The sequence below is a fragment of the Glandiceps talaboti genome, chromosome 16 (genome assembly GCF_964340395.1).
Source record: "Glandiceps talaboti chromosome 16, keGlaTala1.1, whole genome shotgun sequence".
Lineage (NCBI taxonomy): Eukaryota > Metazoa > Hemichordata > Enteropneusta > Spengelidae > Glandiceps > Glandiceps talaboti.
This window is the reverse complement of record NC_135564.1, coordinates 11546974-11568948: the sequence shown is the minus strand read 5'-3', so window position 1 is coordinate 11568948 and position 21975 is coordinate 11546974. Positions and strand designations below refer to the sequence as shown.

The 21975-nt window shown below is 36.6% G+C and overlaps 1 protein-coding gene across 2 annotated transcripts; it reads left to right on the top strand.

The window, feature by feature from the left end:
• The first annotated feature begins 129 nt into the window (after positions 1–129).
• LOC144447335 (macrophage mannose receptor 1-like) lies at positions 130–21893 on the top strand. 2 transcript variants are annotated; one of them, XM_078137303.1, is made up of 18 exons: positions 130–241; positions 5113–5240; positions 5872–6002; positions 6313–6356; positions 7649–7843; positions 8353–8570; positions 9227–9294; positions 9752–9849; positions 11044–11307; positions 12221–12369; positions 12683–12782; positions 14063–14313; positions 16023–16191; positions 16733–16981; positions 17560–17736; positions 18835–18885; positions 20385–20456; positions 20578–21893. In XM_078137303.1, exons 1-18 carry the CDS (start codon positions 157–159, stop codon positions 20841–20843), a joined length of 2715 nt encoding a protein of 904 aa, XP_077993429.1. In that variant the 5' UTR covers positions 130–156; the 3' UTR covers positions 20844–21893. The 2 variants fall into 2 exon arrangements, with proteins under 2 accessions (XP_077993429.1, XP_077993428.1); XM_078137302.1 differs by having other exon boundaries at positions 11041–11307.
• Positions 21894–21975: the final 82 nt, after the last annotated feature.

Genomic DNA, 21975 nt, shown 5'->3' with positions numbered 1-21975 from the left:
GTCTACGCACATCCTTTCATAACAGAGGAATTACACACGATTCCGGATATAGGAAACAGTGTGCTTTGAAGATAAAAAAATGAATTTTAGCATTTGAATTAGTGTATAAAACGTATATGTATGTGTCAGTGTTTGACATAAACCCCATACAGGCTGATGGTTTTCTTTCCTGCAAGTGTTATAGAAGTAAACACTTACAAGATGTGGAAGACTTTTGGTTTGGTTTTAGTCACCTTTGTCGGTAAGTCGAGGAACATTTTACAGTACATCTCTAAACCAATGACAGGTATGAAAACCCTTAAGATTGAATCAGAATATGGTATCTGTCTGTCAAATGTATAATATCGTCCTTAGTGGGACATGGCTCAGATTTGAACGTTTTTTTTCTGTGTTATATCTGTTTCAGGGCTGCAAAGAATAATGCAATACAAATGATGAGAGTACCCTGAAACAAAACGTCATGTGGCACAAAAAAATCTTACCAACAGTGCAACGTTTTATCAACTAGCTCAACAAAAAATCTTACTATAAAAATCGCTACATTTTATCGTCTTGCCCGACAAATATCTGTTGGTAAGATTTTACTTGAGCCAGACGATAAAATTAACAATTTTGGTACAATTTTGTCGAGTGAGATGATACAATGTAGCAATGTTGATAAGGTTTTTCTTCCGCCAGATGATAATATAACAGCATTGTTGGTAAGATCTTTGTCACCAAGTTGAGCCAGACGATAAAATGTGGGAGTGTAATGATATTTGTTGAGGCAGAAGACATTTTGATTCGGGTTCCTGATTTTGATTATATAATGTTCTTCTAACGAAATCCTGTCAGTCATCACTCGCAATCAATCGTGAGATCTGTGGCATAGCTCTCAGGTTATCTAGATGAACAGTTCAATGACGAATTTGTAGTGTGCATCCAAGAATTGTACACTTAGTTGACATCAGGATCATAGGGAAATGGCACATTGGTACATTTGTCAAACCTCTCCGAAGACCTTATACTTTAAGGCACAGATCAATAAATCTATAAGTTTTCATTTCCGGCATGCAGGTAATATATTTAAACAACACTAGAAAATATAGAAAAACTTTGGGGTAATTAAAGCCTGTTTTCGTATGTTGACCTTTATATGACCTGATGAACACTTGCACTCGGTAACAGTTGAAATGGGTCAATGGGAAGAGATACATTCGTTATCACATAATGATAGTTTGCTTTCAAAGTTAATTAAGACATGTAGTGTATTTGACAAATCCAATCTGATGGTGGCCTAAACACAGATAATCACTTTTACGAGTTATGTAGAACCAGGGTCGACACTTATTCATAGCTTTGTAAACAAAATTCATAATTTATTTACAGTGTTTCAACTCTTGTCAAGTGTACATTGTGTTATCAAAATCTCCATTCTGCTTACTGTTTCCGCAAACACGAAATGCATATTAGCGTTGCCATGACAACAATCAAAAGTGTCGGACAGAGTTGTGGGACGAAAATAACATCTATACTACACAATTATAATGCAGACTCAACTCGATTAGGGTAAAGCTTACGTCGTGTGTATGGTACAGTGAATGTGTGTGTCAGACATACAAATATACACTGAGTGTACAGTAAAAGGAAATACAGGGTAATGACGTAGATACAAGCCGTTACCTAGGTAACGATATGGGCACTTGTAAAGTTTAGAATGACATCGAAAAGAAATCCCTGAACGTACATAAAACTTACAAGCTGGATTCACTCCGGATGCTAATATACTATACTATGAATGGAAGCCATGTTAACACACTTATCGCCAGGAAAAGCTGAGTAATATTTTTGGAAAACAGCATCCGTTGTTCTGCAACCCACACGGACCGGACGGGAAGGGGGTGTCAAATCGTCTGATTACTAAGAAAAATTCAAAATTGACTTTTTCAAAATTGACCTAGTTGACATATGAACGGTATATCTAACTAGGTGTCCTTCGAAGCTTCCGCCACTGTTGGTTGTGGAAGGAGGAGGGGTGGAGGTATCAAATTGTCTTGATTGCTACGAAAGAAAATGGGAAATTCGTCGTCAAATATCATAAGCTTATGACTTAAAGTTATCCTTCCGTCACTATTGGTTGGCGTATATGATATATAGTTACAAATATTTTTATGTTACATTATATTAAATGCTGTAATGTGATCAATAGTTACACTGCATTTAATAATTAATTGCATTGAATCGTTCAAAATGAAAATCAACCCAGCTGCGAAAAGGAGTAAGTTGAATGATGGTAAAGATAATTATGTCCGATGCTAGCGATGTGTCTAAAGATTCCCCTGTGACGCCAATGCAAACGACCGCTTGGATATGATTGGTCATATGAGCACCGGATTTATTTGATACATGTACAGCCACTCAGAAACCATTCAGAAACTGCATATTCTAGACTAAGATAGCATTATCACAATGTCTCGCTACATTTAGTGTAAATGAAATAAATCAAGCTTACTGCAACTAGACACAAACGCACGCAACTCCGATGTTTTGATGTCTGCTTTTAGTTTCTGCAAGGCGGCATGTTAGTTCCTTTCATTTAGACAAAATGTTACATGAAACCGTTTTCATTCATACAGAGCCAATGAACGGTAAGTTGAAACGATTTGTAGATTATCATCACCCAACCGTTCCTGTCTATAACTAAACTTACTATGACTAAATTTTACATTCTCTTTTTCCCAACCGAATAGTTTCATTGCACATTTAATTTTGGAAATTCATCAAATAATAGTAAGGCGAACAATAATACAATGATAAATTGACCACCATCATCCATTCTACCACTTCAGCATGCCCTGAACTCAGCAGCCAGAATTGTGTCTCGTACACGGAAATATGACCACATAACCCCTATATTTATGGAATTACCTTGGCTATCAGTACACTACAGAATCCTGCTACTCACGTACAAAGCTCTCAACAACACTGCTCCTGTTTATATATCTGATCTAATCAACCTGAAAGTGTCATCCAGAGTTCTCCGATCAAATGACAAAATCCTACATGTACCACGGAGTAATATAACTAAACTTACTATGATTAAATTGGATCCAATGACATTCTTTTTTTCCAAACCGTCTTTTTGGTAAAAATCTATAATTCCAAATTAAACTATTGAGCAGATTGGATTGAAAATTGGTGGGAGCAATTTTAGGGGTGTTTAGAGTAAGAATTGTTCATGACATTCATGATCCCATCAATTATATGCAAATTAGATCTATTATGTGTATTTTTGTCAAAAAAAATCTATAATTCCAAAATTATTGAGCAGATTGGGTGAAATATGATGGAACGTTCTTTGTGGAGTTTAGATGAAAAATTGTTGATGACAAGGTGATTCCATCAATGATATGCAAATTAGGGCTAAAATGTGTCTTTTTGGTGAAAAATCTATAATACCAAAACTACTGAGCAGATTAGGCAGAAGTTTGGTTGGAGCGTGTTAGGTGTGTTTAGATTAAGAAATGTTCATGACATGATGATCCCATTAGTGATCTGCAAATAGGGTCTAAAATGTGTCTTTTTTTGTTGAAAATTTACTAAGCAGATCGGGCCGAAATTTAATGGGGATGCATCTGCGAATGTGTAGATGAAGATGTATTCATAACGTGATGATCCCATCAGCGATATGCAAATTAGATCTAAAAATCTGAAATTCGGTCAGAAATTTGAAACTGCATGGCTAATGGGTTGAAACTTGGTGGGATGTTTCTTGAGATATTGTTCTGCAGTTATTGTTGAAAACATTTTGACACAATTGGCCCTAGCAACCATGACCATGCCCTTAGCAACAGTGAAATTACGATGCATATTACAAAGTTAATAACAGGGATGGGTAGGTAAGTGACTAAATATTCAATAAATGTATGCAACTATGCCTAGCAACAGACCACGCACCTAGCAAGAGTTGAATGATGGATTATATTGCAAAGATGAAAAGTGGGAAGGGTAGGCATGTTAATAAAGATTCCAAAAACGTATGCATATATTCCTAGCAACAAGACCATGTCCATAGCAACAGCCAGATACAGTTGTTTTAATGCCACCTGGTGCTATTTTTAATTAATTAAACATCTTTACTATATTTTCAATTCCAATTCTATGTTTGGAACGCAAGCTAAAACTCCAAATGTGGCAAAAGTTTTGTATGTACAGCAAGTGATAAAATATATTGTCTACACATTCTATGAATAACCTAGCCCACATTACAAAATCGTATTCGAGTCTGATCACGATCAGTTAGGCCTTGTGGTGATTAGGTGCATACTTGTGTATATCAGTTTGATCCCAATCAACGTATGGGTGACTCCATTGTTTTGCATGCGTTTGCACATGCGTTGTTGTATCAAGAACCTATAATATAAATGTTTGGTAACACCAAGTGGCTCTTTGTATTTTTCAACCATTCTCCATAGCTTGCTCTTATCAATATTACAGTAGAAGTCAGTATATGACATCTCTGTCGAATCGCTGTGCCCTTGATTACAAATGTAGTCAAACGGTTGTAATCATTTAGATGGAGGAATCACTCGCACACATACGCATAACATTCCATTCGTGCTTGTCTACCCCTTCTCTATTTCAAGGAAATACTTTATGTCACTTCGCAAGGATTAATTCACAAACTCTTTTGTCCTATGCTTGACAAATTATTACAGATTCGATAATGTAATTCAAATCGAGTCCATCTTTCAATTTAGAGTGAACAGAAAGTGGCTTGGATGTGGATGAAAATAACTTGGATCAGTTCAATTCGAAATCGAACTGATTCAGATGAGGACAAGGCTTACATATTGGAAAATTGCCTTGCATACACAATCTAATTAACTGTGTTTACTTGTGAATACAAGTGACTAGTTGTATATAGATCAATATACAAATTACTCCATGTATGTGCAATAGTTTTTACACAATGGGCATTTGTTTTATCTGTTTGCAATGTATCATAGAGTTATAAACACGTACTGACTTCCTCTATGTTGTATCACATTGTTATGGCATCACAACCTGGGATAGATACGACAAAATACTCACAGTTCCCTTTGAGAATTAACTTTGAATTTCTGTTTGAAGTTTTGCAGATGACATATGGGTTTACCGTACCTGCCGGGTCTGGAGATGAGGATGAATATCAAACGACAGACAACAGTACAGATGAATGCCCCACTGGGTGGATTCCTTATGGAGATAAGTGCTTTAAGGTACACACGTTCAAATACATTACTTCTGTGTTACTAAACGGATGTAATCAAATTTTGTATGTGAAATGTTTACTCAGAACGTAAAACTCAGGGTCAAATATAAGTAGAGTATAACAACGAAAATGTCATAATTGATAATTCTTCGGATTTGATAATTGACTTTTGATTATTAATGTTAACGTCAAGGTTTTAAAAGACCCCCTAGCACATGACGGACCCCCTAGCACATGACGGTCGAACACAGCATAGCCTATTTAGTAGAGAAGAAAACAAACAACACAAAGTTGCACGATATTGACTCAGCCCACCAAACAATGTAATAAATATCTTGGCGTCTATTTTAACTCAGAGTCTATAGTGTGGTTAATAGTCTATAGTATGGTTGTAATAACCGGTATCTCGAACGTTTCCCAGACTGAATTGTAAAATAAATTATTTGTTACATCATATTAATTATTAGAATCACTTTATTCATCCCAGAAATTTAAATTAAAAATATAGTTCATACAGAACGGAATACAACAATAAAGGTGCATTAGTACAATGGTAAACTTACAATATATCTTGTGATGATGTGCATAATTGTGTTTAACATTTACAAATCTGTAAACCATATTCTGTGTTTTCATAGCTTCATCGAGTGCAACGAAAACATAGGAAGAACTGGCAGGATTCATCATCATATTGTCAATCCATCGGTGGTAGTCTAGCGAGTTTCCAAAGCCGTGACGAAGAAGAGATGATCTTAAAAGGAATGGACAGGCAGGTTATCAGATAATATCAAAATCGTATGTATGTATGTATGTATGTATGTATGTATGTATGTATGTATGTATGTATGTATGTATGTATGTATGTATGTATGTATGTATGTATGTATGTATGTATGTATGTATGTATGTATGTATGTATGTATGTATGTACGTACGTACGTATATTTGTGTCTGTGTTTAACTTTGTGTACGTGTACATGTAGGGGTGGGTGGGTCATCTCAATTTATGAAATCTCCTTATTGATCTGGAATTGATACATGTATCATTAAATGAAATGAAAGTCCGTTCAACTTGACAGGTACGAAGATTTCTGGATTGGTTTGAATGATATCGATCATGAAGGTAAGGACATTGTTACATAATTTACCAGAGATCACTGTATCGGTTAACGCGCACACTACTGGTAATTGTACTGCAGTACAATACCGAAAATATTATTGCATACCTGCATGCACATGATATGCACATTAGGGCGCGAAAGTTTATATTACACGAAAGCGCGTGATTGCAGTGTCATTTGTAGGAAAATTTGATGTTTCAGCAAAAACATATTGTGTTTTAAGAACATAACCCCATTCAGTGTGAGTTCCAGTGATAGTACTTAGTGGTATTTGCACTTAGTCTCATGCTTGCAGTGTTTTCTGTCACTCGCTATGCTCGTAAAAGTACGGGGCAGAAGACACTTGCAAGCACTCGTGCAAATACCTTGGGTAAGCCACGTTCATTAATTTTCAAAAGACGTGATCATAAACAGCGCCATCTATCGTAGAGTATAAGCAAGAGTTAAAGTTTGCAGGCGAAAGCTCTCAGTTTATCAAATTGTGGTGTGTGTATTAGGTACAATTGTAGTCCCCACGATGACATGTTAACTTATTTTATTTATACAATGTTGTAAGTACCATTATTATTTACATCACGCGGCTATTGTTGATGAGGACATCGACAGAATGGTAGGGCAATCACCATCAGGCGGTTGGCTTACTATTGACAGCTAGAGGAAGTTTCTCATAAGACTATTTTATTTATGTGATATTGAAATTAGAATGTGCTTAAGGGATCAATTTCTTTTTAAAAAACACAACTAAATTCTTCAAATCTCTGCAAGCTTTGTTGAGTGAAAGTCTGTTCCTGGTCTTTTTCACCTAAAAAAACTATAAGTAAATTTAGGGTTTGAATTGTTTACAAGTGAATCGACAATGTATCATTTACCTTTACAGCCAACACAATGTTAGGTGGAGATTTTCGAATCTAAATCAAAACATAACATTAACCTTTTTTTCAACTATACACATGGTGACTTTGATATGTTTATCTTCATTATAACTGACAGTGTGGAAATGGATTTGAGTTTTCTTGGACAAAGTAGTGAAAGAATAAGATTTTCATTTCAGAGGCGTACATTATGTTAAAGTACGAGAAACAAATGATTAATTCTAGAATCGGGCACTTTACGACGCAACTTCATTTTTTGAAAATCAATTATAATCTGACCAAAAAAAACAGAGAATACTAATGAAAATGAAACTAAATATGGTACACCATGCAAATGTACAAATGTAACCTCTTAATTACCAATTTAAGTTTAATCACTGCAACATTGAAGCAAGGTCTTGTTGTTTTTTTTAATCGGGCAGGAGATTTTGTTTGGACTGATGGGTCTCCTACTTCGTACTTCAACTGGCATCGCAGTTATAGGGGAGCGATTGGTTATGGTTCAAGTTACTACAGCAGGCTGGACTGTGTAACTGCCAATAAATCCCCTTCAAAGTTGACATGGTATCGTCGAAGCTGTACTACATTATACGGCTGGGTTTGTTCTCTTCAAAAAGGTAATGATGTTTGTTTGTATTTGGTTACAGAAGATGTATAGGAACTACTTTCATAAGGGGTTTGCCTCGGGCATAAGACGAACGGGGGGGGGGGGAGGACCCGATGAATGTTCCCTTTAAATAACAAAATGCGTCAAGATTCCTCATTAAAAATGCAAAATATAGTTGACGTGAATGTCAAACACATGAAATCCTCTATCAATCCATTAACAACCCGATGAGGCCTGTGTGTACATGTATATGTGTGTGTGTGCGCCCGTATGTGTGTGTGGGTGTGTGTGTGTGTATGTATGTATGTATGTATGTATGTATGTATGTATGTATGTATGTATGTATGTATGTGTGTGTGTGTGTGTGTGTGTGTGCGTGCGTGCGTGCGTGCATGTATGTGTATGTATGTATGTATGTATGTATGTATGTATGTATGTATGTATGTATGGGGAGGGTTTAGAATTTATTGCCGTTCGTAACATTTTTTTATATCGAATGGATTTTCTTCTAACATATAGGGCAATCACTGATAACACCCACTCCACCGCCACCGCCGAACTATTGTTACCAAGGTAACAATGATTGGATTGAGTTCGAAGGGATGTGTTACTTCTTCAGTTTTTTGTCAAAAGTCGAAGATCTGAGCTGGATTGATTCTCGAACCTACTGTAATTCTCAGGGTGGTGAGTTGGTGTCTATACATGGTCAAGACGAATCCAAATGGATCACAACAATGGTAGGATACACTAATAAATTTGTACCGCATTGTAATATCAGCATTGTATTGTCACACCAATATAAAAAATACTATCAACTAATTGTACATCGTAATTAATTTCGTCACAAAATATCATTGGCTAATACTGCAAAGACGATCGTGCGATCCTGCCCAGCTCCCATCGCTTTCTTCATGTCTTTGCTACAATGTCAAGAATCTTAATTAAACTTGACGAAGTTGAACACTATATAGTTACTGTAACTGTTCCATTTTTAAATATACCTGGCATGGACCATATAACGTGAAGTGAGATAAGAATACAAATAAAGAAACGCGCTAGGTTTTAATAGCCTTAATGGTCTCGGCGTTGCGTCGATGCGCTCCCTTATGCCTGTACAACTACTGTCATAATTAGCGGAGACATCATAGGAAAAAATATATCACGCAGTGAAGTCACATACATGCAAACAGCTTGTGATCTAATCTAAGTAAGTATGATACGATACATAGTAAGGAAGCATTCAGTAATTCAATAGGGGGAGGGCCAGGGGACCAGAATGGGGTGGGTCACTTTTACAAATCGGGTTCTCTGGGGAGGGTCATATTTTAGAAAATGGGATAAGGGGAGGTCACATTTTCACTTTGACTCATTCTAATACTTTGCTACTCCCTAGATTATAGATACTGATAAGAATGATTGGTGGATTGGACTAAGGCGATATCGTGCTGTAAATTTGTACAAGTAAGTATATAGATTATAACTTCAAGTGCAATTTTTGTCGTCATCATTTTGAATAAGCTGGGGATGGGGTTGGAGGATGAAGCTTACCCAAATCCCGTCAAGATTGTACTGTACTGTATAAAGTTAACGCTACATTTGAATACAGAACAGTTTCCCGCATCTTGAATGATGAAGGGGTTACGATTATACTATCCTTCATCTCCCTCTCTTGAAGTCGAAGGATACTATACTATAATTGGTAAATTTGTTGGCGGATTATGTCAGATGGTGATTTTATCTAGGGTGTACTAAACACATTACACTTAAAGGCACATCTTTAGAAGCTTCGAATTCAAGGGGAGAGATGAGTAGTAGTGTAAGTGGAGCCCTTTTTTGTTCAAAATGAATTCCCAAGTGCTACGCACTGGAACATTCAGTGAAGCACCAACATTCACACTCATTATTTCCTTACTCGTAGATGGTCTGATGGTACTGCGCAAGATTATGAAAACTGGGCAGATATGGAACCAAATGATTTCAATGGGCAGGAAGAATGTACTAGCGTGTACAATAGGCGTATGTATTTTCGATTATTTCACTGTCTTTATATATTTGAGCAATAGTGAGAAGTCCTTCCGGGTTGTACGCGATACATGTTCGTCGTTAGTCCTCCACATCGCATTAATACATCCACGTTCATTAATATATACTATTTTCGTTAATGTTGGCGGCTTCAATTCGGCAGTCATAGAACTATGCACTGACAGTCATTTGTTACCCGATTTGAGATCATGGAATTTCGACGAACTAATGGACGGGTCATCTTCTTTGGCGGGTGGGTGGGTGGGCAGTGGGTTTGTAGGGTCACATTTTCCAAATTGGAAGTAGGGGTTGTCATGTTTTGAAAATTTTGATGGGGGGGGGGGTTCACGGTGTTTTCGATTGGGTTGAAAGACGAATGCATTTTTACAACGGCATGACCGTGTCTGAACTGTGGTGTTTGTCTTGTCCCCCAAGTCGTACCAGTATTCTTTATGAAATATTACTTACTTAGCTACTTAACTACATTACTATAATACCTAACATTCTGGTTACTCATATGTCCTGTGGAATTATAACAACCTGCGGCCTTAATAGAGCTACAAACAGAGCTGCTAGGGAGATGACCAATGACCACCCCCTTCCTCGGTTGAGTGCGAGCGACTTCTAGTCAACCGACAATCAGATGCACTTATTACTGTCATGTCGATGTTATTAATTTTCCTTTGAATAATTCAACCCAATGTACAACGATTAATTACTAATCTTAGTGGGCTATGTTGAGCCTGAAATTTGTCTTGAGAAAACAAACTCAATTTTTCCCCTCCCAATGACTTAACCACACTGTTCTCTTAGTACTGTGTGAGAGCCACTCTTTTCCTCAACACAACAGACAACAGATGGTTGCAAGCAGTGACTCGACTGATATGTTGTGATATTCTAGTACTATTATGGTGACAGTGTTGGAATTTGGCAGTGGTGGCATGTGGCAGTAGTGGCAATGGGGGCTGCCAAACAAAATGCTGAAAATATGGAACATAAAGTGAATCCCCAATTAAAATGTGACACTCCCGGGCCTCCCATTTATGTATTCCTTTTTAATGGGGACCTAAGAAGTGAACTGATTTGTAATCTCAGACCCACACCCTTATTTCCTTCTGCCCCTACTTGTTATCACCGAAGGCTACCTTTCTGATGATTAATTTCGTATTTACTTGATTTTTAAAGAAGGTGGTAAATGGAACGATATGCACTGTGCAGTGAAGTATCCGTACATATGTAAGAAATTCAACCATACCACAGAACCAATCACCTATCCACAAACACCACCAATGCCAGGACCATGTCCTACAGGATGGAAGGAATTCAATGATAGATGTTACAGCTTTCATGGTATGGATGACGGAAGCAAACGTTCGAATTGGACAGCAGCAAGAGATGTCTGCAGAGGTCTAGGTGGCGATTTAGCGACCATTCATAATCAAGAAATACAAAGTATGTATCTGAAGTCACAATTTACTGCATAGTCTCCACTGCAGGCTGAATGGCGGACATATCAACGTTCTCTCCATGCAGCCTGCTATGAAGGCCAAGCTCTAGAGAAGCAAAATATCTAAACTACTAGATTGCAACTGGTAATTTTCTTTTAGCGACTTTCTTGATTTATGTGTAAATATATCCCGGAATTATCACCCGGACATTTTCGGCGACATGCAATAATTATTCTGTTTAACAGTTGTGTTCCCAAATGTCTCAAAAGATCTTCATTTTAAGGACCACAGAGACAAGCTTGGCATATCAAAACCTCGCATTGCTAGCAAAGCAACGACATTATTCAGATTCAAAGGAACAATAGACTAAGTGTAAAACAAAGGAGACAATCGAAAGTTTGATAATTCGGGACGAATATCAATTTTAAAAAGTGTTTCTTTGTGATTTTGAGAAATTCTTAGTGACGAATAGACGTCCCGGTGGTATAAACAGACAGATCAGCATAGTATAATGTCTACTGACCTAATAGAATACTGACAATAACACACACACACACACACACACACCCACACACACACACACACACACACACACACACCCACACCCTATATACTAGACAAATTGAGAGGGAAACCCAATTCGAAAAATGTCGAATTCGCTGACTAGTTTCGCATAATAAAATGTGCAGTTTCAACCACCATTCTAATTACTATCTAAAGTTCTGGTGTTGCATGCCTGTTTCTACTAAATAGATTATCATAATCTCTTTATGTTGTCAAATGGATATCATTTATAAAAAAAAAAAATCAGGATGAAAAGTGCATCATCACAAATACATGTTATTAACATTTCTTGTAATAAGCTTAATTAATATTTCACAAAAACTAAACGAGATATTGTCTGCAATCTCATATAGCGTTTATAACAAGTCAGTTGAAGTTCTCGACGAGTGGTCTGTGGATTGGATTACTTGCATATGGTTCAAGAAGACAATTCAGGTGGACGGATAGTACTGAACTGGAATACACAAATTGGTCACCAAAAGCACAAAATACATACCAACGTGTAAGTATTCAATGCTTTTTATTACAACTACTAATAAAATTCGTCATTACTATTTATTGACTGTCTACCAAAACCTAAGCATTTCTGGTCATTCATATAACGATGATATTGATAAATGTGACCCATCGCGTCCACAGACACACAGACAGACACGCGGGCACATACATACATACATACATACATACATACATACATACATACATACATACATACATACATACATACATACATACATACATACATACATACATACATAAAAAGACCAATTAAAGTTGTTTTTTTCAGTAATAATAGTTCCTGTGCTCTGTTTCAGAAAACATGTGTATCTACAGAACAGATACAGTTGTTTGCGGGAACATGGCAAAAATATGGCTGCCAAGGTAAAAGAGGATGGATATGTCAAGGGAAGAAGAGTGAGTTTTTGTAATACTATATTATACGTGTACATTAGCATAAAGTAATATTATAACTTAACTTAATTGCCCTCTAGCTAGCTTTGGTCAGTTCACACTTCACCTTTGTAAATAGTCGAGTATTAACGGAGTATATAACAGCGACCTCTGAGATAACTCCTAAGCAGTGAATAATTTTGACACAATCGCTAGTTTGCCACTCCTTGAGGAACGATGTTAGTAAAAATTTGGAGTCACCAGTTTGGCTAAAATAGCGTAAGTCTGAGTCCCGAGGCGCCAGCCATAGAACGCGCATTCGTAGTTATCGTGCCGCAGTGCATCCTTGGGTGAACCACCAATTTTTTATCGCGTGGTATATAGGACGTGCATGCATACTATAGTCATTGAACAATACACACGGCTGCTTTGCAGCCACTGCGAGCTATAACTGTCGTTACGTATGTTAACAAACGAATATAACAATAATACATCAGCAAAAATTTACAACGCTTTTCAAATGGAGGTATTCCAACCAAAACTGTTATATGCTTGTCTGTCTGTCTGTCTGTCTGTCTGTCTGTCTGTCTGTCTGTCTGTCTGTCTGTCTGTATGTATGTCTATCTGACTGTCTCTCTCCATGAATGCATGTATGTATGCCTGCAATTATGTGTATATATATAAACGTAAAACTGTGTCTAACATTTAGATATACAGTCAGGTTATGACCTACTGTATATCTTGCCCTGAATTTCTATGAGAAAGAATATTGATTGAAAACGTTAGGATTGAATTTATCAGGACTGTTCTACTCCTAATACTGTGTATGTATGTATGTATGTATGTATGTATGTATGTATGTATGTATGTATGTATGTATGTATGTATGTATGTATGTATGTGTGTGTGTGTGTGTGTGTGTGTATGTATGTATGTATGTATGTATGTATGTATGTATGTATGTATGTATGTATGTATGTATGTGTGTGTGTGTGTGTGTGTGTGTGTGTGTGTATGTATGTATGTATGTATGTATGTATGTATGTATGTATGTATGTATGTGTGTGTGTGTGTGTGTGTGTGTGTGTGTATGTATGTATGTATGTATATGTGTGTGTGTGTGCGTGCGTTCGTGCGTGCGTGCGTGTGTATGCATGCATGCATGCATGCATGCATGCATGTATGTATGTATGTATGTATGTATGTATGTATGTATGTATGTGTGTGTTTGTATTCATGTATACTGTCACAGTGTGAATACTTAAAGTTCGTACATTGTTAAACACGAATTTCTTTCAAAATAGATGTCCTCCCAACCGATACTGGTTCAACGCCATCAACGACCACACTTTGTAAAGCAGGGTACGATAGGTATGGTGACGCCTGTTATAAAGTGTCAACCAGGGAACAGACATTTGAACAAGCTAAAAGTCAGTGTATCAGCGAGGGAGGAAATTTAGCTAGTGTGAGAGATGCGTTTGATCAGGCGTACATCAAAACATTGCTATATGAAATAGAAACACCGCTGTGGATTGGAATGACATTGAATAAAGAGGTGACTATCTATTTTATTTTCGTTCTGTCCCGACAGGTACAGCACAGAGGGGGCTATTGGTGTGACCAATGTACATGCTTTTGTGAATATGTTCATCCATTACACGCATTATAATGGCTCAATGGCTCATCAATTTAGACCCACACAACATTAGACATAAGCTTGCTATTCTGATAGACTTCTGACTTCGACATTGATCCTTTTGTTCAGTTTTGTTAATAAGATCAAGTTCAAATTATGTGCATTTTACTACAAGAAGTAACCGTTCTGTTACCCGTAATCTTCACATTCATATTCAAGGTAGTTTTGCGCGTACATTATACTAGTATAGACATAAGGGAGACTTAAGTAATTGCAGGGGGAGGGAGAATTCAGGCCTGGGCTGTTGTGTAAAATATTACCCTCCCTTTCTTTCATTGTTCTAAAACGTTGCCCTCCCTCAATTTCCATTCTATAAAACATGATCCTCCCCAGGTTGAAATATTTCTAAAACTTGGTTTCAATGCTGTCAGACATCAATGGTTTAAAGTGGCCATATGGATGAGGATTGGGAATCTATTTTTGATATTTAATTATATATAATTTATAAAACAATTTAATCATGGCGTCTTACTTGAAAAATCAATGTGAACAGCAAAGACTAAGTCTGTGTATGTAATTCAATAAATTACAACAGTTACAAATGAGTACAATAACATTTTACACATATATCAATCTTTTGCAATTTATTTAGTTACAAACACAGACTTAGTGTATATTGCTTCACATTGATTTTTAAGTAGGCCGCCGTGATAACATTGTTTTACAGATTGAAAATCCAAAATGACACCCAATCCCCATCCATATGGCCACACTAAAAGATTTAAATCCACCGTACCGCTACCACCACGTTGATAATTTTATAAGCATTGATTGTTTACTACCTCGGTAGTGTACGTGTGTGAACCCGGCACTAAATACCGGTGTTTGAATCTCATTGGCTTAACTGAACGCCGGAAAAGGTAACTTCCAAACACTAGATTCGCACACTGCCGACATTTTGAGGACCGAAGTCAACATTTCTACAGCATCATCCCTAATATTTTAACCAACTGTTCCCGTTTTACTCTTGAGAGACTCAGTTCTTTCTAACTAACTACATGGTTGTCATCAGCGATTTGCAATTGATTGCCATGGTTTGATATTACGTAATACCTATACTAAGTCTAACCATAAACTTAACGTTATCTTACGAATTGACAATGCTATATGCATGAAGCCATGAACGTGCACGTGAATTGAAGGACCACATTTCAGACACAAGTTTATAGCACAATACATGCAGTGTTGGGGAATATGTCTTCGAAATCAGAAGACCATCGTAAAGGTGGAGAAAAGATGGACTTAGACAAGCGGCAAGGAATTGTTAATAGACGGTTTTAAAACAGGAACAAATCATCATCATCATCATCATCACCACCACCACCGCCACCACCACGACCACGCACCACCACCACCACCACCATCACCACCACCACCACCACCACCACCACCATCATCATCATCATCATCATCATCATCAACAACAACAACAACAACAACAACAACAACAACAACACCAACAACACCATCACCACATCACCAGCAATAACAACAGCCAAATTAGCAATGTTTAGAACGGTTTCTTCAGAAGTATCTTTATTTACCTCCATAATTTATTTCCCTTTTAGAGCAATGAGTATGTTTGGGTCGACCACATTCCTGTATTGTATACTAGCTGGAGTAACGGCGGTGGTCCAATTGGCGATGACAGGGATAGTTGTGTACAAGCTACGTCAAGTGGTTGGAATGACACAAACTGTGACAACATCGCTTCGTCTTTATGTAAAATTTACACAGGTAATATTTTTTTAATATGTTGTGTATTACTAGAATTGATACACGGACACACCTCTTGGGAGAATATTCACTCAATACTGAAGCAAGCTGTGACAAAATGAAGCTCCTAACATTGTGTATTTTCAATATTGCCTCAACAGAGTCATAGTTCTCGTTATGCAGGGCTATTAGAAATGACTTGTTTGGGTCCCCTAAGCACACAGAATTGTAGCTAATAGAAAAAGAAATACATACATACATACATACATACATACATACATACATACATACATACATACATACATATTCACGCACGCACGCACGCACGCACGCACGCACACATACATACATACATACATACATACATACATGCATGCATACATACACACATATTCACGCACTCACACACACACACACACACGCACGCACACATACATACATACATACATACATACATACATACATACATACATACATACATACATGCATGCATACATACATACATACATACATACATACATATGTAGGCACACAATTTAAATATAACGTTCTATCTTCACAGGACCTGTTCCAACCACACCTGTACATATAGAAGGACATTGTGGAGCTGAGCTAGAGTGGTTTCCTTATGGATCACATTGTTATTACTTCGGTGGCAAAAACACACGTGATTACGCTTCACAAGCACAGTTGGAGTGCATGAAGCGTGATTCCTATTTATTGACAATCCATCATCAACATGAAAACGACTTTATATACAGTCAGATAACAGATGCCAATGATATCTGGATCGGACTAGTCAAAGGATATGGTATGTGTGTCTTCATTATTTCTATTTAATATAAAGGTAAAGGGTTTAAAACGAATGTGATAGCCCAAGTACACAACATCACTCCCTGACTCCTCACCTATGGTACTTACAATTTTCATTTTGTTGGGAAACCGGAAGAAATTACCCTTGATGTAAAGTGATTGTACATAGTAATCCATTGATTATTAATTATGTTTAACGAATTTGTGAGTAATCTTTCTCTTTCCTGTCTATTATACATGCACATGACATTCATGGCTTGAAAACGCTACGTTATCATCAACAAATCATCAATGTGCAACTTGAAAAGTAGTTTAAAGTGGCCTTATGGATAAGCAATTGGTTGGAAATTAATATTAGAATATATAAATAGACATGACATGTTCTCTTTGAGGTACACGCTCCTACATTGTATAATCTCTTCGCCATAAATAAAGGGTTTCAAGGAAACCTTTGATGCGGTTATTTTAATCATTGTGCTGTTTCTGTTCGAATGTGTACAACTTGGCTTGCGCATGGTATAATACTACAAAAATGTCCACAATTTCTGTATATTTTATATTTAAATCTCTGCACAGATGGCTTTAAGTGGGTTGATGATTCTCCTGTCCAATATAGCAACTGGGCACAAGGCGAACCAACCAATACCGAAAAATTTGGTCAGGAAGACTGCGTATTGATGTCGAGTTACCTTGGTGATTGGAAAGATGTACGCTGCAAAACATATAAAGGTTTTATTTGTAAAAAGCCAAAAAGTAAGTTTGACTTTTTCTTAAATGTATAACACTCTTTGTAAAATAAGTTCCTATCCTCTTGAATAGTCAGAGATTCTGAGTCATTCACTACTGCCATCATACCTTGAACTCTTTTCTTTTGAGTATTGTAATCGTACACCCCTATGGTTAATCTTGCTTGCTGAAATAAAGTAATCTAATATAACGTGTTTGTGTCAAAGAAAACCATGATTCAAGGTTGAAGGTCACCACCATTTTATGAAATATAAGGAATTTCCATGAACGTTGAATTCTGAAGGTCCATGCCACAGTTTTATATCACTCTACATTAAGTCAGAGAGAGGTAGCCATATTAGAAAAAACACTTTAACGGTTGACATTGAACAAGTAGTTTGTCTGTGGTAACAATTACAAGTTATGATTATAGACCTCTGTTGACGTATCGTACAGAGAGAAAAAATGTCACAAGTAAAAGTTAATTATCACATTGTTGAGTAAGTTATAGGTACCGTCCGCAGACTTATATTCACATAAAGACGACTTACGAAGACGCGATTTAACGTATTAGATTTCCATATTTCCACGTACTGTGAACTTTCCGATCGTTCTTCTACCAAAAATGGGTTTGTAGAGAAGGTAGAAGTCGTCAGTACCGATGACAATTGACCGGGTGGGACGAAGCTTGCTTGTATATACTTAGTCTTGGTTACCCAGGCTCCCCAGCAAAGCGTCTGGACATTATAACGTCAGTGATTGGTTCAAGATGGTTATGTGGAGAGGGCTGATCCACAACATGGCCTGTGTGCTAAAATTACACAGTAGCAGCTCTCATTAAAGTTAAAGGGATGATTTTCAGAAAGTTTGTACCACGATTTATGTTCAAAATTTACAGTCTTTATCTTTAAAAAATGACAATTCAGAATCATTTTCATCCAATCAATTGCTGTCACATATGTCGACAGCGGCAACATTCCTCCTTACAGGAATAACCTCCTCTGTAATGCCCCAACCTCTCGCTCGGCCATAAAGTTAGCCATCAGCGGTGAAGCTTGGTAGTCGAGACTAATGTTACATCCTAAAACAAAGAATTATATCAATTGTTTTTATTTTGTTTTACAGTCGTCCCTACTACATTAGCATCAACTGACCAGACCACTATAAGCAATAACGGTACGTGGTATTCTAAAGCACAATTTAGCAAGCTCATATATTTGTGTCAAACGTCTGCTCAACATCGTCATTATTCATTCAACTGTTGATTGCACACACACACACACACACAGCTCAGTTAGGTCATTGGCACATATCTATGACTGTAGTAATTGTAGGAGTAGAAGTGCAACATAGTTTTACGAAAGTATTTTTATAGTTACCGTTCACTGTTCTGTTTGATACAAGCAGATATCAATAAGAAACCGCACATTCCACAAATGAAGTAAACCATTTAAATATACTGCAACTGGGAGTCACGTGACGTGGATGTCAATCGTTTGAAGTTTTCATTTGATGTCTGTATGCTGGCTCATTAGTTTAATTCATGCTATAACATCTTAAAGTGCGGTATCAATGTACAGATTATACTGTTCTCTTGTGTATCAAACAGATGTGCTGAATGGTAACATGAATTCAAACAGGATAGTCAGACACAACACTTTTAATGCCAGCAACATTTCGGCATGATAGTCAAAACGGTGTCTTTACAATTAAACCGTACCTGTAAGTGTTACAACTGTATGTCGGTGTCAAATATCATTAATACTGCTGTACATATATTTTCAATGACCGTGATTAAGTGGCATAGACAAAGGAAACGACCGGTTCAATTATAATGATATTACGGTATTATAATGATATTACGGTACTTTAGACACAACGGTGATCTTGCAATTGGTTGTATTATGTACTCGATATAAACGTTACAGTTACGTTACAGTTAGATTATGTAAACAGATCTATAAGTGAGTTTGATGCTTTTAGTATGAATTTGTTCATGAACCTGTTATAGTCCTCGATGTACATTTGTCATTTGTTTGTGCTTTTAATGTCTTTTTATATAATTACATTGGTTGTTTTATACAGTGCCTCATCAGTAAGTGACTGCCTTACTGCGTTGATGATGGGTAAATAGATAAACAAACAAATAAATAAATGCTAATCGTCACGTAAAACATTATTAGTCTAACAGAAAAACACAGAATGATGTGTATATGTGGATATAATATCCATCTTCCCCCCTACACCCCACCACATCGTATTTTATTCACCTTCCAAAGCATCAATAATCTCGTTCAAAACTTCTTTCTCCTTCTCCAAATTGATCTGAAATTTTCTTCGTTCCCAACATGTTCAATATCTTCTCTTTCCAAAAACTTTGCTTTTGTACACGGCGAACGTCATCGCCATTAAGAACAATTAATTACACCGAATATCTAACAATACATTCCATACAAATACTTAATGTACAATTCGAAGTATTGTTGCATCGATGCTATATACAATTGTTAATGATACATTTCCTCCAAAACTCACTCTTCTACTTTGCATTCAAGAATGAGCTGTTTGTAATCTTCAACTTTTTCTCACCTTTCCAATTAAATAATAAACCTACATCATCACATTTTTTTAAAATATCACATAGAGTGTCGTTTTCTTAATATTTAATATTGCAGTTATTTCAACACCTGTTCAAGATGTGACAGTGATAACGGCAAGGCTTCCCCTGGCACAGAGTAGTAGCAAAGGCAAGTATACATATTTTTATTTTTATTTTTGAGAAAAAAGGTCTATTGTGGGAAATTGAAACTATATATATATATATATATATATATATATATATATAACGTTATTGCGTTTATGTTTTAGGTGTCAGTACTGCAGCCAAGATACTTGTGGCCGAAGCTGTAATTGCAGTAATTGTTGCAGTTGGTGTAACGGTGTGGTGTGTTATTAAAAAGCGATCAAATTCTGCCAAGTACGTTAAAAGAAGGGGCAACGGGGCCGATATGCACACCGGACATAATTTCGATAACGCTTTGTTCTCAACTGATACATCCGCTTCTCCTCGGGTCGATTTTCGTGAAAGTGATACCACCGAAGGACAAGATACTCCCGTTTTCAGTAGTTTTTAAGGAACATTGTCTAAGTTTTGCTTATGAACTCATGTCAACAACCGGAAGACTGTGACGGAAATGTCAATGTTATTTTGAACGTTTATTATACCATTCAGTGCAAATGATATTTTATCATTACATAATCGTTTTAGCTTTTTAAAGGTGTTACGATATTATATAGTTCGTAAGACATAAAAATATTTTATATCAAATTTATAAAAAGTATATCTTAGATTCCATATACCTATTATAATTATATACACAGAGTAACCCTTGGCATAATTTTATGGGGCAATAACGACAGCATCTTAGCATAAAGTTTTAAGTGCCCAGAAGCAAAACTATCTACACAAGAGAATTATTTGGACATCTATACGAAATTTTATGTGATGGTGATGTTGTAAAAGCCATGAAAAAAGTCTGCAGAAATTTTTTTTTTCTGATTAGCATGTGTCTCTGAATAAAGTTTCCACTGATTTTTTGTGACCTCTTACCTTAAATTACTAGTTTTAACTATAGTCACCGTTTATTCTGTCACTACACTGTTTAGATGCTCTATGTTATAAAACATATATTTTCATTACATACTAATGTTTGGAGAAAGTGTTTACATAAACCCAGACGCAGCGATGAATTCCATTCTGGCCGGCAATATATAAGTGTTTGGAGAATAGTCAAATGCAGTTTGAAAAATCTTGCATGTTCATTTATTCAAACATTACCAGTATTATTTCAAATAAATGCTTTCCCTAAATAATGCTTATCAGTGTGTTTTAATGTTGAGGTAAGAAATAAAACCAAGAATTATACATTATGGTTAACATATTCTGGTGGACATACATACAATGTAACTGGTGTCTTTGTAAATCAAACCAAACAAGGACAGCTTGGCATATTTCAGTCTTCTCTTGTAAGAACGTTTGAAGATGGCAACGTAAACTGTTGGTCATGACCGTCCGCGCGTGACATTGCATTTTTCCAATCTTGCCTTTGGTGGAACCTCAGACCACTAAAGAAAACCCTATAGTGATCTGAAGTGGAGCGTTCTAAACATATCATTTGAACAAAGAGGCCGTGTGTTTTTACGATGATGTGTTGTGTTACCAGAATATTGTGCAAGTCAGAAATAAAATCATACAATTATCCTAAA